The sequence below is a fragment of the Halichoerus grypus genome, chromosome 14 (assembly GCF_964656455.1).
Source record: "Halichoerus grypus chromosome 14, mHalGry1.hap1.1, whole genome shotgun sequence".
Classification (NCBI taxonomy): domain Eukaryota; kingdom Metazoa; phylum Chordata; class Mammalia; order Carnivora; family Phocidae; genus Halichoerus; species Halichoerus grypus.
The window spans coordinates 80,516,353-80,533,119 of NC_135725.1; the positions used below are offsets into that span (position 1 = coordinate 80,516,353).

A 16,767-nucleotide genomic window follows, 5' to 3' on the forward strand; every position below is an offset into this window, starting at 1 on the left:
CTGCATCTGAGATTATACTGATCATGATGATAATTCAGGCGTAGCTTTAACTACATTTAAAACTCTAATGATTAAATCAGCCTTACAACTTACCTTTATAACAAAAAGTAATAGTAAGAATTAATAAAGACGTCTTGAGAATACAAAAAATACAGTCATTATGACAAGGACATCGTATGCAGGAAAGCACCGAATGACCAGTTTTGGAATAGACAAAATGACTAAATAAAGCCAGCCACAATTCTACCTTTAAGGGCTGGTGAAAAGCCACTGTTTCACACAATGGAAAAATACCACTTATGAAAGGGGTAGAGCATGAATTTCAACCTGGACAAACGCTAGGAGAACATACTGAAATGAAGATTATATTTGTTGTCACTCTATTTAGAGACTCAGTTTCTTCTTTATAAAATAAGGGATAGGACTTGGTTGGTGCTCCTCAATGGTCATATGAGACATCAGAATCATCTGGGTAGGGGCACTGGGCTGGCCCAGTCGATAAAGCATGTGACTCTTGATCTTGGGGTTGTGGATTCAAGCCCCATGCTGGGTGTAGAGATTACTTAAAAATAAAATCTTTGGAAACAGTGCTGTCCAACAGAAACATAATACAAACCACAGAAGTAATTTAGATATGTAATTAAAATTTTCTACTATTTACTTTAAAAAGTAAAAAAATATGTAATTCCATTAGCCCACTGTATCAAAATATAATTTCAACTTGATGTAACCAATATAAAATTTATTAACGAAATATTTTATGTTCTAAGTCTTTGAAATCCATTGAGTATTTCCCATTTCACATCTCAGTTTGGACTAGCCACATCTCAAGAGCTCAAGAGCCTTATGTGGCCTGTGGCCACTATACTGGACAGTTATGTCTAGATAATCTCAACTATACAACACTTAAAAATGGTTAAAATGATAAGCCTAGGTGTTCCATATGTCTTAGGAAATGGCATGATTGGCTCCTCAATCTTGTGTATATTTTACCATAATTTGATAAAAACAAAAAAAAAGGGAGATTATCCTAATTATTTAAATTCATTTATATATGAAAACACTGGGCCATTCAGTTTTACACCCTAAAAAAACATCAGAGAACAATTAGCTTGATTTCAATTCCATTTTATAGTGTTGCAAGTCTACTCTTCACTGTTAAGCCTTCAGGAGCCATTATTCTCCCCTCCTGTTTAGTTTTATTTCAACCCTCCCTGTGGACTCCCGTTTGCTGCGCTGACTAGCAGCAGGTCATCAATGATGCAACCCAGAGATGAAAAGGGACTAAATAAATGCACACTATTTTTCATTATATGAAAGAAAAAACAAGCCCTCTCAATTCAGGAAAGATGATGAAAATAATACTTTGATATAAAAAATTAGAGGGACGGGTACATAACAAAAAGGTAAGCAGAAAACAGAGCTGTAACTCAAATGGAGTAAACTATCGGATCAAGTGAAGTTTAAATATTTAACTGGTAGAATCAGATCTCGGCTCTCAGCTGCCTCTTGGGGGCATCTGACTCTGATGACCAAATGAACAAACATTTGCCCCTGCCTCTTCGAGACAGGCAATTTTCAATGTCCTTCTTAAAACTCTTCATCACCATTCTGCTTCTGTACCTCTTCCTCCTCTTAAGTATACTCTTCAAGGATCCATCCTATTCTTCTTCCATCTATCCTTCCTTCCTATTCCATCTATTCTTCTTCCTTTCCATCTCCTTTTTAAATTCCCCTGTTCTAGCCAGAGCTGTGATGTGGCTAACCCCTCAACCTTTTGCTCCAGTTCTGAGCTACATCCTGAAGCTCTGATGTTGCATTTCCAGGTACTTGTGGGAATCTCCACTCACATCCAACTGCATTAAGTTCATCCCAAAGTGAACTCCCTCTACCCTCTCGAATTTATTCCTTCATTTCCTATTCTTGTTATTAGTACCACCAACTTCCCAGGTGTATATATAGCTAGAAATCCCAGTCATTTTTTAAATCAACCCTTTCCTCGCCACATACTCAATCCATCGCCAAATCCTGTCAATTCCATTTCAATGGCTGCTCTTCCATTTAACTGCTCCTTTAAAAAATCTCTACCCGGCTCCCTGCTCGGCAGGGAGTCTGCTTCTCCCTCTGACCCTCCCCCCTCTCATGCTATCTCTCTCTATCTCATTCTCTCTCTCAAATAAAAAATAAAAAAATAAAAAAAGTTTAAAAAAAAAAAAAAAAAAAAACTCTACCCTTACTGTCCTAAATCTACATCTATCTACTCTTACCTAAACTGCAACACCCTAATACTTTAATTTAGAAACTCTACATTTGTCTATGTCAGAGGGTCTCAACAGAAGTAGTATCTCCTAAGGTAACATTAGGAATGTGTAGGGGTGATTTCAATTGTCACAATGATTTTGGGGCATGGGGTGAGGGGCATTACTGGCCTCTATCGAGCAAAGGCTGGAAATGCTAGACATCCTGGAATGTTTGGGACAGTACACAAAAAAAATTGTCTCGTATTTTCATGACCTTGTGAAGATTCTGCCCAATAGTCCTTTTTTTGTTTGTTTGTTTTTAAAGATTTTATTTATTTGACAGAGACAGACAGCGAGAGAGGGAGCACAAGCAGGCTTCCCGCCGAGCAGAGAGCCCATCGCGGGGCTCGATCCCAGGACCCTGGGATCATGACCTGAGCCGAAGGCAGATGCTTAATGACTGAGCCACCCAGGCGCCCCGCTGCCTGATATTCCTAAGTGAAAAGCTTATTCTTAGTTGTCTGAGCCTTGGACCTGTTTTACAAAGCATGGAGTTTATTCTAAATTTTCTGAGTGTACCAGGTAGACTGAGGAAAAACGTACTTTGCTTTGTTGGGGACTTTATTAAGAGTTTTTCACCACTTGAGGTCACATCACTGATGGTACAAATACAACATTCTGCATTTAGAGCTGTCATGTTCATGACAACAGTACATACATAGGTGCAAACATCTGATTACACTTCTGTCTTCTAGCACAGCTGTGCTTGAGCACAACACGTTTAATGTGTACTACTTTAAATTACTGTCTTTTTAATTTCTGCTCTGGATCAAAGTTTAGGTATTACATTAATTTTCTGAAATATGTGTATGTGCAGATAAGTTATTTCTATGAATTTTACTTCAAGGTAAGAGAATATTATAAAATATGTTATAAGAAGACCTGGGTCTGACAGAAGTAAGAAACACTGGTCTACTTGGAAGACAGCTCTGATACTGGCCTTTTTCAGCTCAGAAATCTTTCATATTTTTTTCTTACTACTCACAGAAAATCGTCCAAACTCATGTTCCCAATATTTAAGGTTTTTCTAATACACCTCAAGCCAATTCTTCAGCTTATATTCTAAGAATCTCATAGAGTCCCTACTTATATCCTGAGTTCAGCTAAAATGAATTTTCTTTATTTTCTTCCTATATGCTCCATGCTTTCCTTTCCACACCTTTGCTAATGCTGACCTTCCTACTGGAAAGCGCTTATTCTCATCTCTCTAATATCCACCCATTCTCTAAGATTCAATATAAATACTGCTCAATTTTTGCAAATGGAGGAAATCGATCCTTCCTCTGAACAACTGTATGATTTGTTTTCCTCATATAATTCAACTATATCACCTGATCACACCTCTTTTATAGCTATTATTTTTCTTATTCAACCAACTATAAGCCAAGGTCACAATATGGCAGCTTGCAGACTCAATATGACCCAACCATAATATTTTAAAAATGTGAATAATACTTAAAAATCAGTACACTAAAAAAAAAAAAATCAGAGTATTGCACAGAAATCTAGATTTGGGAATTCTCTCACTATCAGATCCGATCACTCTAAGCTTAGATCCCATGTGACAATAATTCACTACACCCTCTCTAGAAGGGCAAGTGCTCTCTGATTAGCACAGTCTACACGGAGACTTTTACTTAATCAGGTTACCTTCTAATCCCAGTGTGTACTTTCTCTGAGCAAAGAACTGTCCTAATTCATCCATGTATGCCCTCACATTGTCTTTCACATAGAGCTCATTTTATAAATACCTACTGGATGGCACAAAGCACAACAGGGTCCTTTCTTAACATTTCAGAACTAAGCAGAAGTATAACTATCTAACTAACTATACTATGTTAATTTTTAGCATGAGCCATCAATCTTTTTGGCAATACTATTTTATTGCTTGTTCAAGGGGCTAATCTAAAGATGTCACTGTAAACTTACTGCCAAATTCAGAATTTCCCAATTCAACCACAGAGAAAACACAAGCTCTTCAGTAATAGCATGAAACAAACACATGTATATTGGTATAACAAATACTTCTCTCACTGGTTACGGTCCCAGGGATGCTATTAGAAAAATTAAACTAATGCTTTGGATTATTTTCAATAGAGCATAATTTTCAATATGCAAACCTGATTAATTTAATCAGAGTAAAAAATACAAAATATAGACCCACCTAGAAAATAACCTTAAAATGCAGGGTTGGGTTCACAGTTATTGTAGGTATTAACTTTCCAGGTAGTTAAAGAATTTCAGTGAATGTGTCCCATTCACTTCTGCTTCAAGTAACTGAAGTTTTACCGCATTTCAAAAGTAAAGTTTGATGTGAATTTTTTTTTTTTAAAGCTCGATGTGGTTCTGAAAATGAGTCAACTGCCAGTATTTACCTAAGTACAAATGAGCACAAATCTCAAAGGTAATACTGCATCTTAATCTTTAAAAACTACCTGCCACTGATCATAAGGCAAAAAGGACAAAGAAAAGCCATCACCCCAAATGTGAAAGTACATCAAAATATAAAAGAACGGATGATGCTTTTCCAATAATCTGGCTTATAGGACAGGGAATAACATGAGCATGGAGTAACTTCAGGGTGACAAACAAATGAAACCACGAAATGCCTTAAATTTAAAGTTTATTTTATAAAACTGGCAAAGTATCTAGCATTTCAGAGAATATATCACCACATGAGAAAATGTACATCCTTGAGAAATCATACATCTCAAAAATATTAAAATTTATTCTGGTGGAACGCTCAGAGAGAAGCAGGTTATTTAAAACTTTGCTGTGGCCATGGCACCAATTCAATCTCTCTGGGAAGGACAGTAAGAGGAGCTTTAAAATCATTCATATTTCTGGATCTGTGATTCTACTTTGAGGCTTCTGCCCCAAGTAAATAATTCAAGGGGAAAAAATGCAAACAAAAATATTCATAAAAACAGAAACAATCTGAATATGCATTAATATTGAATTGGCCAAATAATGATGACATATTTACACAAAGGAACAGTATATGCAATTAAAAAAAGGCCACTATTTAGCAGTTATCTTGGGGGGGGGGGTGCCTGGATGGCACGGTTGGTTAAGCATCTGACTCTTGGTTTTCGGCTTTGGTTGTGATCTCAGGGCTGTGAGATCGAGCTCCGTGTGTGGGGCTCCACGCTCAGTGTGGAGTCTGCTTGAGATTCTCTCTCCCTCTTCCTGAACCCCTCCCGCTTCTGCTCCCTCTCTCGCTCTCATAAATAAATATTAAAAAAAAAAAAGAAGAGGGGCGCCTGGGTGGCTCAGTTGGTTAAGCGAATGCCTTCAGCTCAGGTCATGATCTCAGGGTCCTGGGATCGAGCCCCGCATCAGGCTCCCTGCTCAGCAGAAGCCTGCTTCTCGCTTTCCCACTCCCCCTGCTTGTGTTCCCTCTCTGGCTGTCTCTCTCTGTCAAATAAATAAATAAAATCTGTAAAAAAAAGAAAAAAAGAAGAAGAAGAAAGGAATTATCTTGAATGAAGAAAGAACACCAAGTATCCCTAAATATTATATACAATGAAAGTGAATAGGCATTGGGATCACTGATAAGAACTGCCTGGAACCATTCTAGACATTGCCTGAGAATTACTTACAATGCCTATCAAAATATATTGCCTAAAACATGTGCACTGATCATAATTATGCATAGAAACATACGCTCATTATAATTAGAAGATATACATAATTACAAATTTTAATGATTATTTTATTTGTTATAGAGTTACTTAATTGCTTAGGGTTAAAATATCTAACTTTGTTTCCATGCCCAAACTCAGATTCTAATTCTTCTTAGAACTACAGGAATTTACAGCACAAGACAAATACCTCCCTTCCCATATTATACAGACAAGGAAACAAAAACAGAGAGGTTAAGTAATTCTTCCAAGATGATCTAACTACTCACTAGGTCTAGACACCAACCTTTTCACTGATTTTTCTCAAAAAACATTGCTGACAGAAAAAAAAAAATTTTAACCAACATGGAGAACCGTACATGGAAGGAAAAAGCACTGAAAAAAATAGTTACAGCTTCCTGATTCACATCACATTTAAAAGAATGTCTGAAGCTTTCTTCTCATACAATTTTATAAAAATGATTTGTTTCCTGGAAGGAAAGAGGATAAATGGAGGTAAAACCACTCAGGAATGGGGGAAGGGGGAATGCAACTACAGATATCTCATATAATTAATACTTGCCATCCTCAAGCCTAAGGAGTCGTTTGTTCTGTTTCTAAGATTATACCCTATGAAATGCAAAACAACAAAACCGTTCCAGGATCTCTTACCTGTACAGAGAAGTCCATCTTTATAGTAAAGTGCATACACTCTGGCACTGTGTCCAATTAATGATGAGGTCTCAAAGGCTTCATGGTCCTCCAGTTGCTTCATTCTCAAAATAGCCTTCAAATAAACCTTCTTCCAGTGCAAAGCGTCCTGAACAGAATCATCTATCTGCCAGCCCAAATTTTTACATGCAGTCTGCCACACCTCTGTACAGGCACTTATCACCTTATTCCACTGTTTAGAGACGAGGCAGCATGTGAGTAAAGTCTGAGGATCGAGCCATTTTAACAAATAAAAACTGAGCTCCAGGGGAAGGAGTTTGAGGAAGTCCCGCTTGAGGAGAGTCTCCAGGTTATTGGAGAGATGCCTGAGCTGGACTGCCCCACTCAGACTAATCAGGTGATCCAGAGTTTCATTTTTCTGCAAGTCCGTCAGAGAAAGAAATGTAACAGAAATGTTATCAAGCCATGTCTCAAAGTCCTTTCTCTCCATAAGGTTATGGAAAAATTTACCTGTGGCACATCAAAATATTGTATTAGTTCTGCTCAAAAAGACTGTTCAAGCAAGACTGCTAACAAATGAAAATTAGTGTAAAAAACTTGGCATTACAACTTTATGCTGAGTTACTACAACTTTACAGTTAATATACTGCATTTGAAAATCTTCCATGCACACAGAGGAAAATACATTTGAGAAAACACACTTTTAATAAATCATGATCTCTGAAACACAAGTCAGTGAGCCTCATGTAGGTGTATGTGACTTGCTCCTTTTGAAGTCTAGCAAATGCTACATGCATCTTCACAGTAAAAGATTTACAAAGTATTCATTCATTATAAAATAGTTTATTCTACATAATATACTTCTCCCCACCCCACCCCCATCAAAACCATCATAACACTATTTCCTTAATACACACTCTATTTGGGTACTAAAATCACAAAAATAAGCACCAGCATGTGACAACCAGAAGGCAAGTCTCCTGAGCAGTAACTGGATATATTAGTTATCACGCTAGGCACAGCCTGACCTGTTACCAAAATCACAAAACTGACTACTGGCTTTTCAACAGATGTTCAGCCAAAAAGGGTTTAGGGAAGAAAAATGAGCATATGTAGTAAGTTATGTGGCTCAGGTATTCTGGTTCTTCTACTTCCTTTATGGCACTGCCTGTTAGAACATGAATTACCATAGGCCTTACGTGGCCTCACACAGTTTTTATAAGCCTCGTATGAGCTGGTGACAACTCCTAACCATGTGCCACACAGAGCAATGAGGGTCAAGGAAGCCTGCACAAGTAAGTCAAATGAGTAATCCTGATGCTTCCAAAACACCAAAAAACCAGGTAGCATCATGTCCACTTTGCAGAGGAGGAAGTTAAAAGTCAGATAAGGTAAGTGATTTGCCTGTAGTCAACAGAGCCATTAAAATCGCATCAGAACAGCCTGGAGGTCAGTGCTCTCACCATCAGTACTCTTCCAACCACATCAAGCTGTCTCACCCTGACAACAGCTACAACCAGGAGCATCATAAGCTGGTCATAAAATCTGGAGGCACTGTAACTACCTGATTACAGCACCTTCTCCTTTAGGAGAACGACAAATTGCTCCAGGACTAACCGGAACAAAAAAAAACCTTACAAGTATACAGCATTACATACTGTGTCAAAGTGTCAACCCACTTTTAACAAAAGGGACTAAACTAATGAAAAGAAAACAAAAAATGAAGCAAATCAGTAAAAACATCTTTCCCAAGGTTGGCTATATGTTGATAGATGTTAGTGCTGGTGATTGGTACATGGAGGGTTTTTTATTCTCTTTATTACCATATGTTTAAACATTTCCATAATTTAAAAAGAAAACCATCTTTCCTTCTAATCTGATCACTTATTCTCCCACCATACTAATTTTAAAAATTTATATCCAAATTAATGTGGAAGAGGAAAATAAATTCCTTCCCATATATGTCTTCTAGGTCAGGTCTACATCAAAAGCCAGATCTCATCTTCCAACTTTGTTCATGTAGGTCAGTAAAAATCATTTCCATTAATTTCCCAATACCAAATCTGGCAAGAATGTTATCGGACACAAAAGAGTAAAAGCAACCAAACCTTCCAATCATATCATCTCCTATCTCATAGTTTGGTTTTGGGAACAGTGAATGAACTTTAAAATAATATTTTGGAATCCTCCGGGTTTGGGCTAGGTAGGATTTATTAGTTTAAGGATTTACTTGGCAACCAAAAAATAGTTCACCAAAAGTTTTATCAACAAAACAAGCTAACAAGCCTCCTCCTTCTGAATCCAAACAACATTTTAACATTTCTGGAAATTTTTTACTATAAAAAAAACCACTCACAGCAAGGCAAAACAACCCTTTTCTGTGGACATTCACAAAATGTCACAACAGCTAATTAATTAATACTGGCCAATTAAAAACATACACCAAAACATCTACCCAGGAATCACTTTTTACAGTAAAAAAGTGTGGAAGACTTCCTCTCTCACATCTACACAAACACAAGTATCCACACATCCATCACAGAAATGCTTATTTCCGCTTATAAGAAGCTGAATTATTATTTAAATGACTACAAGGCAAATTTATAATACCCATGAAAACGTTATCAGGTTGCCACCATTGACAACAACTAAGAGACATCCTACAGAATGCCAAATTAATGTACTCATGACACCACACAAGATTATGGGACAAACTTTCCAATGAGCACCTTTAAAAAACTCAGCCATTTCTGAGATTCAGATATTCTCTTAACCTCTAATAATTTTTTCCCCAACTCGGCACTATTAAAAAAACACCAGTTTTTACTTTTCTAAAAAAATCAACTGACTTGGAGGGAACTTTCTTAAGGTCACAGGTCTAAAACGAACCCTTTTAGAGAGCCTCTAGGAATATCATGTACTGGCAGCACAAGGTCCAAATGGGACAACTTCAGGAAGCAGGATTTCAATTCAACAGGAGCTTTCCAATAATTTAAGGGCTGTCTCCAAAACAGTGTGAGGTTCCCACTGCTGGGAAAGTCAAGGACAGTTAGAAACAGAGGCAGAATGAGGTAAATGAAAATGCTCTGGAGTCAGTCAAATCTTTTACTGATTCAGCTACTTCCTATGGGATCATGGGCAACTTTGACCAACTTCTAAACTTCAGTTCGGTCATCTGTAAAATGGAAGCTATTACTCACTTTGAGAGTTATGAAAATCAGAAATAGGGCAAGGACATCCTTAACACAGTCTAAAGTTAACTCACATGGTATTTTTGTTAGTTTTATCACCATGAATACCTGCCAGGAAAGCTTATAGTAGCCATAAGGCTGGAACAGATAGGACCACTAACATCCCTTACTACCCTATGATCCTTATCATAAAGTTTCCCTTAAAATGGCTTAAAATATATGGAGGAAAAACTCAAGGGCTCAAGCTTACTGGGATTTAATTTTATAATTAAGGGCAGTTATTGACTTGAGGCTAGAATTTCCCACTAGGTGCATTTTTGTCTCTACCCACACTTCATTCTGTCTTGCCCTTTTTCCCCCAATTCAGATTAAACATTAAACCTGCCCTTCTGCCCTCAATATTAACAATCACAAGGCTCCGAAATGGGTGGTGTGATGAAGACTCCTAAACTGGAAGATGGGAGGTCTGGGTTTGGTCTCTAGTTCTGCCATTAACTCCATATATTCCCTTAGGCAACTCTCATATTTGTATTGGTTTAAAAGACTCAAGTACTACTCATAGACACTACTTCATCTGATTATCAGAACTTCGTGGAAAGTATCAGTACTCCTGCCCTTAACTAATAAATGAGGAAATTTATGGCCTAAGAAGTAGAGTGACTTTCCCAGGGCCCCATAGGAAGCAGCTGCTTAACATCTTTCCCAGCCCCCACCCTCCCAAAACAAAACAAAACCTATACCCCTAGGTTTTATTAGAGACAGCCTTCTGGATAGAACATCGCATATGTGTTTTCCTCTTCTCCACCAGGACCTGGCCTAGTTAAGAATGAAAACAAGACATTTGTTGTTGGAGAGGAGGCTTCATCTTCCCTGCTTCCTTATCAAACATTATCAGCAGTTATGGTACAGAGGTTTTGAAAGCGTGTATTTATAAACATACACGTGCCTGGTATCTTTTGAATATTCAAGAAGCTGGTAATACTGGTTGCCTCCAGAGAAAACTAGACAGCTAAGGAATAGGCGCGAGGAGCCCTTTCTTGAATTTAAAACCATGTGAACATACTATTCACTTGAAAACCGCCTTTAGTTTTAAGATAAATAAAAACAGCTCGGAAAGAATACAAATAGTGTTCAATACAAGCTCTGCAACTCCACTTGTTGCTGAGTGACCCTGGGGAAATCACTTCACCCATCTCAAGTCCAATCTCTTCACTTGAAAAATGCAACCACGCACAGCATTCCCTACAAGGGTTTTTGTGAGGATTAAGTCGGATAATGCACGTAAAGCGTTTAGCACAGTACCCGACACACTGTAAGCCTCCAAGAAACGCCAGTTACCATTATTATTTAGCATTAATATTGTTATCTGTATTGCAAGCGGCACCCCACATACACACCTGTTTCCATCGCATACCCACAACTATGGCGCAGGCCCTCACATTAATACAGCGCTTTGTACTTCTTAAAGCACCTCGCCACACTTCATCATCTTTCAAAGTCATGGCAGCCCTGGGACATCACTGTTAACTCATTTCACAGCTAAGGAAACTGAGGAACTAAGAGGCAGTAACTCCGAGACTCAATTTCCCCAGATCCCTTATTAACTCCAGATCCCTTCAACCCGTTCGTCGCTCCCAGGTCCCCTGCTTCCAGAGTCGTGTTCCGCGCAGCACTGACCTGAGCGAGCGCCCCGGGGCCCGGGACCTCGCGCCGGGCTCACACCGACTAGGCGCGCTCGGGCCGCCAGAGCCTCGCAGCGGCCGGGTCCGCTCCGCAGCCATGGCGCCTGCAGGGAAAGAAAGACAAACGGCCCGAGGCGCGGCTGGTCAGCAGAGGCGCGGGCGCCTGGGAGCCCCCTCCTCGGCCCGGCCCCGCCTCAAATACAGACCTGGACCAGCGGCCGCCGCTCGGGGTCTGCAACCTCACAGGGGAGCGGCTTCCGGTGCTGCCTGCGTCATCTCCGCGCGTCCCTCCGCCCGCGGCGCCCAGCGGACGCGGGTGCACTTCCGGCCCCGGCCTCCGGAGGGAAGCGGGCGGGCGGGGAAGAGCGCGGAGGGGGGCGAGCATGCGCACTACAACTTAGACCTGTGGAGCCTTGTCCTAAACTTATTTCCGTGCTGTGTATCGGAAATGTCTCTCGTCCGATCTGTCCTTGCACTGTGTGGCACTTTTTCTTATCCTCTCCTTACGGAGGAGAGGGAGGAAAATTTCAAAGACGTGTCCAAAGTCAAACAACCCATCGAGCCACCTATTATTTCCCAAAAACTGTTCTGGGGGATAGGGTTAATGAGCCAAAAGCACAAAAATACCCGACCGCCTGGGATTTACGTCCTAGCGGGGGAGGGAGACAGATAAATAACTAAACAAGGTATGGTGCAAGTCTTAGCAAGGGCTAAGGAGAAAAATTAAGCAAGTGAGGGGATGGGTGAGCGAAAGAACAGTCAAGTGATCTAGATTCGAATCCCAGCTCTTAACACTCTGGCTGTGCCCATGCCCTACTTATTTAACCTCTCTGGATTTATTTCCCTCTTCTGCATAGTAGTTATAGTACCTTCCTCCTGTGATCCTTCCAAGGACCGAAAGATGAAGCATAAATCTTTAAGTGTCAAAGAACTAAAACTGTGCTTCCTATGTGCCAGGCACTATCCTGATCACTTTATGTCACCGCGCTCAATTCCCACAGCAGCCCTATACGGTAGTTGCTATTATTAGCTCTGTTTTTAGAGATAGGGAAATCGAGGTCAAAAGGCATCTTGCCTAAAGTCTTAGTAACTGGCTATCATAGGATTTCAACCCAGGCCCCCTTCAGAGCATAAATTCTCCTTGTCGCTCTGTAAAGGCTCATAAACCGCATACACACACTCGTATCTTACACCAGCACCATCCGATAGGATTTTTCAGCAATGATATTCTCTATTTGCATCGTCTAATAGGGCAGCCTCTAGCCTCTTGCGACTATTGAACACTTGAAAATGCCTAATATGACTGAGGAAATACAATTTTAATTAATTTAAATTTAAATAGCCACACGTGGCTAATGGCTACCCTGTTGAACAGACTGGTCCAAGAGATAGCACATTATATAGACCATAAACAGTCGCATATCCAGTTAGTGGTGGAGAATGGCCAAAGGTCCAAGCATCCTGGGTTCATCTAGCGTACTTGAAACATGGGAAATAAAAATTTGACTACGTGAGGTAGAAGTCAGGTATGACGTCTTGAAAGTCAGGTCTCGGGAGAGCAAAAGGAAGCCTCTGTAGCCAAAGAGTGACTGATGACAACATTATAAGAAAATTTAGGAAGACAGGGGTATGCAGATCAGATAACCTCTATGAAAGGGAAGGCAATGCCAAGATAATTAAGAAAACCAAGCACCCCTATGTGTCTCAACCCCAGTGAGGTAGGAGTTTGATGAATCAAAGTGAAAATCCCAGATAGAGCTGCCTGGAGATAATGTTGTTTGACTTTCCCATGGACAAAGAAACCAAACTGTCTAAGTTGAAGCCAAGAGGAGATCTGGGAACAAAATTTATAGCTGAGAAATGAAAATTGCAAAATAGGATTTGTATTTAATTAAATACAGGACCTATTTAATTGCTAAACTTAGAATGTATAAAAAATTTCCTTTCACTTGCATTTTTTTAGGTTAGATTTTCCCACTTCGTAAAAATTTCCAAGATTACATGACAGTGGTTGAGAAAACATAGCCAACTTTGAATGTAATGAGATTTTCCTGGCTAAACAATTACCAGAAAAAATGCTGTGAGTAGCAGGCAGGAAGATCAACATGTGAAAAGACAAAGATGAAATATAGCGCTGCCTAAAAACAGAATGCTCAATACAACTGCTTATATGACAAGAACATGAAAATATGCTGAGTGTTGTTTCTTTTCTTCAACTTGCTGGTAGAAACAGTGTTTGGAATAATTCCTACACATTCATGCCCTAGGAAAATGGCAAACATAAACCAAACCTCACCATATGTTTCTTTTGGGAGAAAAAAATGCACCCATTAGGGATGACAAGTATTCCTTGATGTTTAGTATATGTCTTGCATGTGCATAGACCTGGGAGCAGGAACTATTCCAATTGTTTAGTTTCTTGAGAGCACTCCAAAACAGACTGTTCGACATTTCTTCTTGTGTGATGATGTGTGGAGGGGTGATGTAGGTGAACTGCTCTTTCAACTCCCACACTTACTTCACCAGGAATTCAGCATAAAGGCAAGGGATCAGTTTCAAGAGGTACACAAGGTTGGGAGCATTTGAATAGGTTTGTGTTCTCTGTTCTTTGTTCTGGATTCACTCTAGCTGTAACATAATCTGTACTTGCTTTCCTATGGAGCCAGCAGGTATTCTGGGACAAAAGCTCAGGTTGATTAGGAAGAAACTTTATCCTTAAAGTCTCAGACACAAAGTACTTTACTTCAATTGCTGTTAGACTGGAATGATGCTGAGCTACATTTGGGCATCATTTGGCATCTGGACTCAATAATTTCCAAAGCCCTGAAATTGCTCACAGATAACATGCAGGTAAGCTTCTTAAATCTTTGAAGCATTTGATATCTATTAAGATCTTCTCTGTGCAAATCATCAGCATTGAGAAAATGGAAAGGAGTTCAGATTATAATTGCAGGGGTTCATTTTGTTTTGTTGTTCTTTTCCAATTCAGTAGACATAGAGAAGGAAAAGATGAGAGTCAGGATTCTCAGCGGTTAAGAGTGAGCTTTGGAATTTCACAGACTTGAATTCAAATCATGGCCCTACCCTTTGTACTTACCCATTGAGTGATCTTTGGCAGGTTATGAAACTTGGATGCTTACCTTAATTTTGAAGATAACCTGAAAAGGATATTACCAGGGCTAAATGAATTAAGGCATGTAAAGTGCTTAGCACGGTGCCTGGCACACTGCAAGTGCTGAATAAGAGGTTACTGTTATTACGAGAAGCTTTGTCAATGGAAGCTCCAGTAGAAATTTAATTGCTTCAATGTTCCCTTTCTCTGTTATGTTACAATACTGTATTTACCCTTCCAGATGGAAAGTTTCCATCTTCTTTGATGATGTGGAGTAAACTTGGCACAGGTCCATCCTAGATCTCCGAAGGGGTGCTATGCAGATAGAGGGAACTTGTCCATATTGATAGATGTGTCAGATGGATTAGGGGACATTGCCAAAACAGACAATGTCAGAATTCAGTATTAGATTAAATTGGAAAGTCATACTAGAAGGATGTAAATGTTTGATAATAGCCATTGTTCACTGGCCAACAAAAGCAACTATTTCATGGAAAATTAGCCCTTGACCTTTATAATTAGAGAAGAAACTGATCCAAGTGCTTCACTTCCAGAAAGAACATCATATATTTTCCTATAGGTTTTTAGCACAATAATGCCACTTGCTACTTTGTATCCATGTGTCTATGTCTGATTCCTCTTTGCTTCTCCAGTGTCTAACACAGTGCCTTGCATATAGTAAGTAGGCTTTCATCCAAACGAGGAAGAAAACAAACAACTAACATTGTATTCAGTTCCTACTTCATACCGAACACTAAACTCTGCAGCACTGGAGAAGAGAGAGGCATGAAACCACCTGTCCAAGGGGCCATGATATAGTGGGGAGAGACAAATAACAAAAATAAATTAGAAACCCCTAAAATAGTGTACTTCTAAGTGCTGTAAGAAGTACTTATAGCATTCAGTGGGGGCAAAAACAAGAATAGGGTTGAAATTTGAATGAACATGTGTTTTCTTCTTATTTAGGTGACATTCTGCAGACTCCGGACTCACCAGTGGTGTTTCATTCTATTTAATGTTATCCTATTTCATGCCTTGCTTTTTGGGGCTGATTTTATGGAAGAATACTTTCTGCAGGCTTTGCCTTATGTAGATATGAAAGTTCTTGAAATAAAGGATAAGGCAAGAAAATTGAACGTGGAACCCCTAAGAAGTAATCTTTCCAAATATTATATCCTGAGCCAGTCGGAGGTGTGTAAAGGGAAGAATATATTTTTACTTTCTCTTGTCTTCAGTAGCCCAGGAAATGGAACAAGGCGGGACCTCATCAGGAAAACCTGGGGTAACGTGACCAGCGTCCAAGGGCACCACATTCTCACACTGTTTGCTTTGGGAATGCCTGTTTTGGTAACTACCCAGCAAGAGATAGACAAAGAGTCCCATAAGAATAATGATATAATTGAAGGAATCTTCTTGGACAGTTCTGAGAACCAAACCCTGAAGATCATCACAATGATGCAATGGGCTGTGACTTTCTGCCCTAATGCCCTATTCATTCTCAAGGTTGATGAAGAGATGTTTGTCAATCTACCAAGCTTGGTAGACTATCTTCTCAATCTGAAAGAACACTTTGAGGATATCTATTTAGGAAGAGTTATCCATCAGGATACACCCAACAGAGACCCTAATAATCAAGAATTTGTTCCTTTTAGCGAGTACCAAGAAAAATATTACCCAGATTACTGCAGCAGTGAGGCCTTTATTATGTCCCAAGATGTGGCTCGGATGATGTATGTGGTTTTCAAAGAAGTACCCATTATGGTTCCTGCTGATGTGTTCGTAGGGATTTGTGCCAAGGCCATTGGCCTTATACCCATCCACAGTTCAAGGTTTTCTGGGAAAAAGCACATCAGATACAACAGATGTTGCTATAAGTTCATTTTTACGTCCTCAGAAACTACAGATGCTGAAATGCCCCTGGCATGGAAGGAAATTAGCAGTGGGAAAGAATGTACCCTGTTTGAGACTTACTACGGGCTCATTTCCTGCAAACTTCTGACATACCTTGACAGCTTTAAACGTTTTCACATGAGTACCATGAAAAGCAATGGCATGTATTTTGGTGATTAGGAGGGTTTTTGGTTTTCTTTTTTGCTTTTTCTTATAAATGTCTTATTTTTAAATTAACTCATACCTTGTTATAGAAGGCATCCCTCCTTCCTTGTGTTTATGTAGTTTCTCTTAGCA

The 16,767-nt window shown here is 39.4% G+C and overlaps 2 protein-coding genes across 3 annotated transcripts in view; one reads left to right on the forward strand and one right to left on the reverse strand.

The window, feature by feature from the left end:
- FBXW2 (F-box and WD repeat domain containing 2) overlaps positions 1-11,757 on the reverse strand; it is a 29,304-nt gene extending 17,547 nt beyond the window's left edge. The window contains exons 1-3 of one of the 2 annotated variants that reach the window (XM_036107766.2): positions 11,675-11,757; positions 11,464-11,572; positions 6,596-7,105 (exon numbers count right to left, since the gene is read on the reverse strand). In XM_036107766.2, coding sequence (XP_035963659.2) covers positions 6,596-7,085 — 490 coding nt within the window. In that variant the 5' untranslated portion in view covers positions 7,086-7,105; positions 11,464-11,572; positions 11,675-11,757. Of the gene's footprint in view, positions 1-6,595; positions 7,106-11,183; positions 11,413-11,463; positions 11,573-11,674 lie in introns of those variants that run through there. The other variant, XM_078061698.1, reaches the window with a different exon arrangement.
- Positions 11,758-14,312: 2,555 nt separating this feature from the next.
- Positions 14,313-16,650, forward strand: B3GALT9 (beta-1,3-galactosyltransferase 9). Its single transcript, XM_036107905.2, has 2 exons — positions 14,313-14,318; positions 15,547-16,650. The coding sequence occupies exons 1-2, from the start codon at positions 14,313-14,315 to the stop codon at positions 16,648-16,650; spliced, it is 1,110 nt and encodes a 369-aa protein (XP_035963798.2).
- Positions 16,651-16,767: the final 117 nt, after the last annotated feature.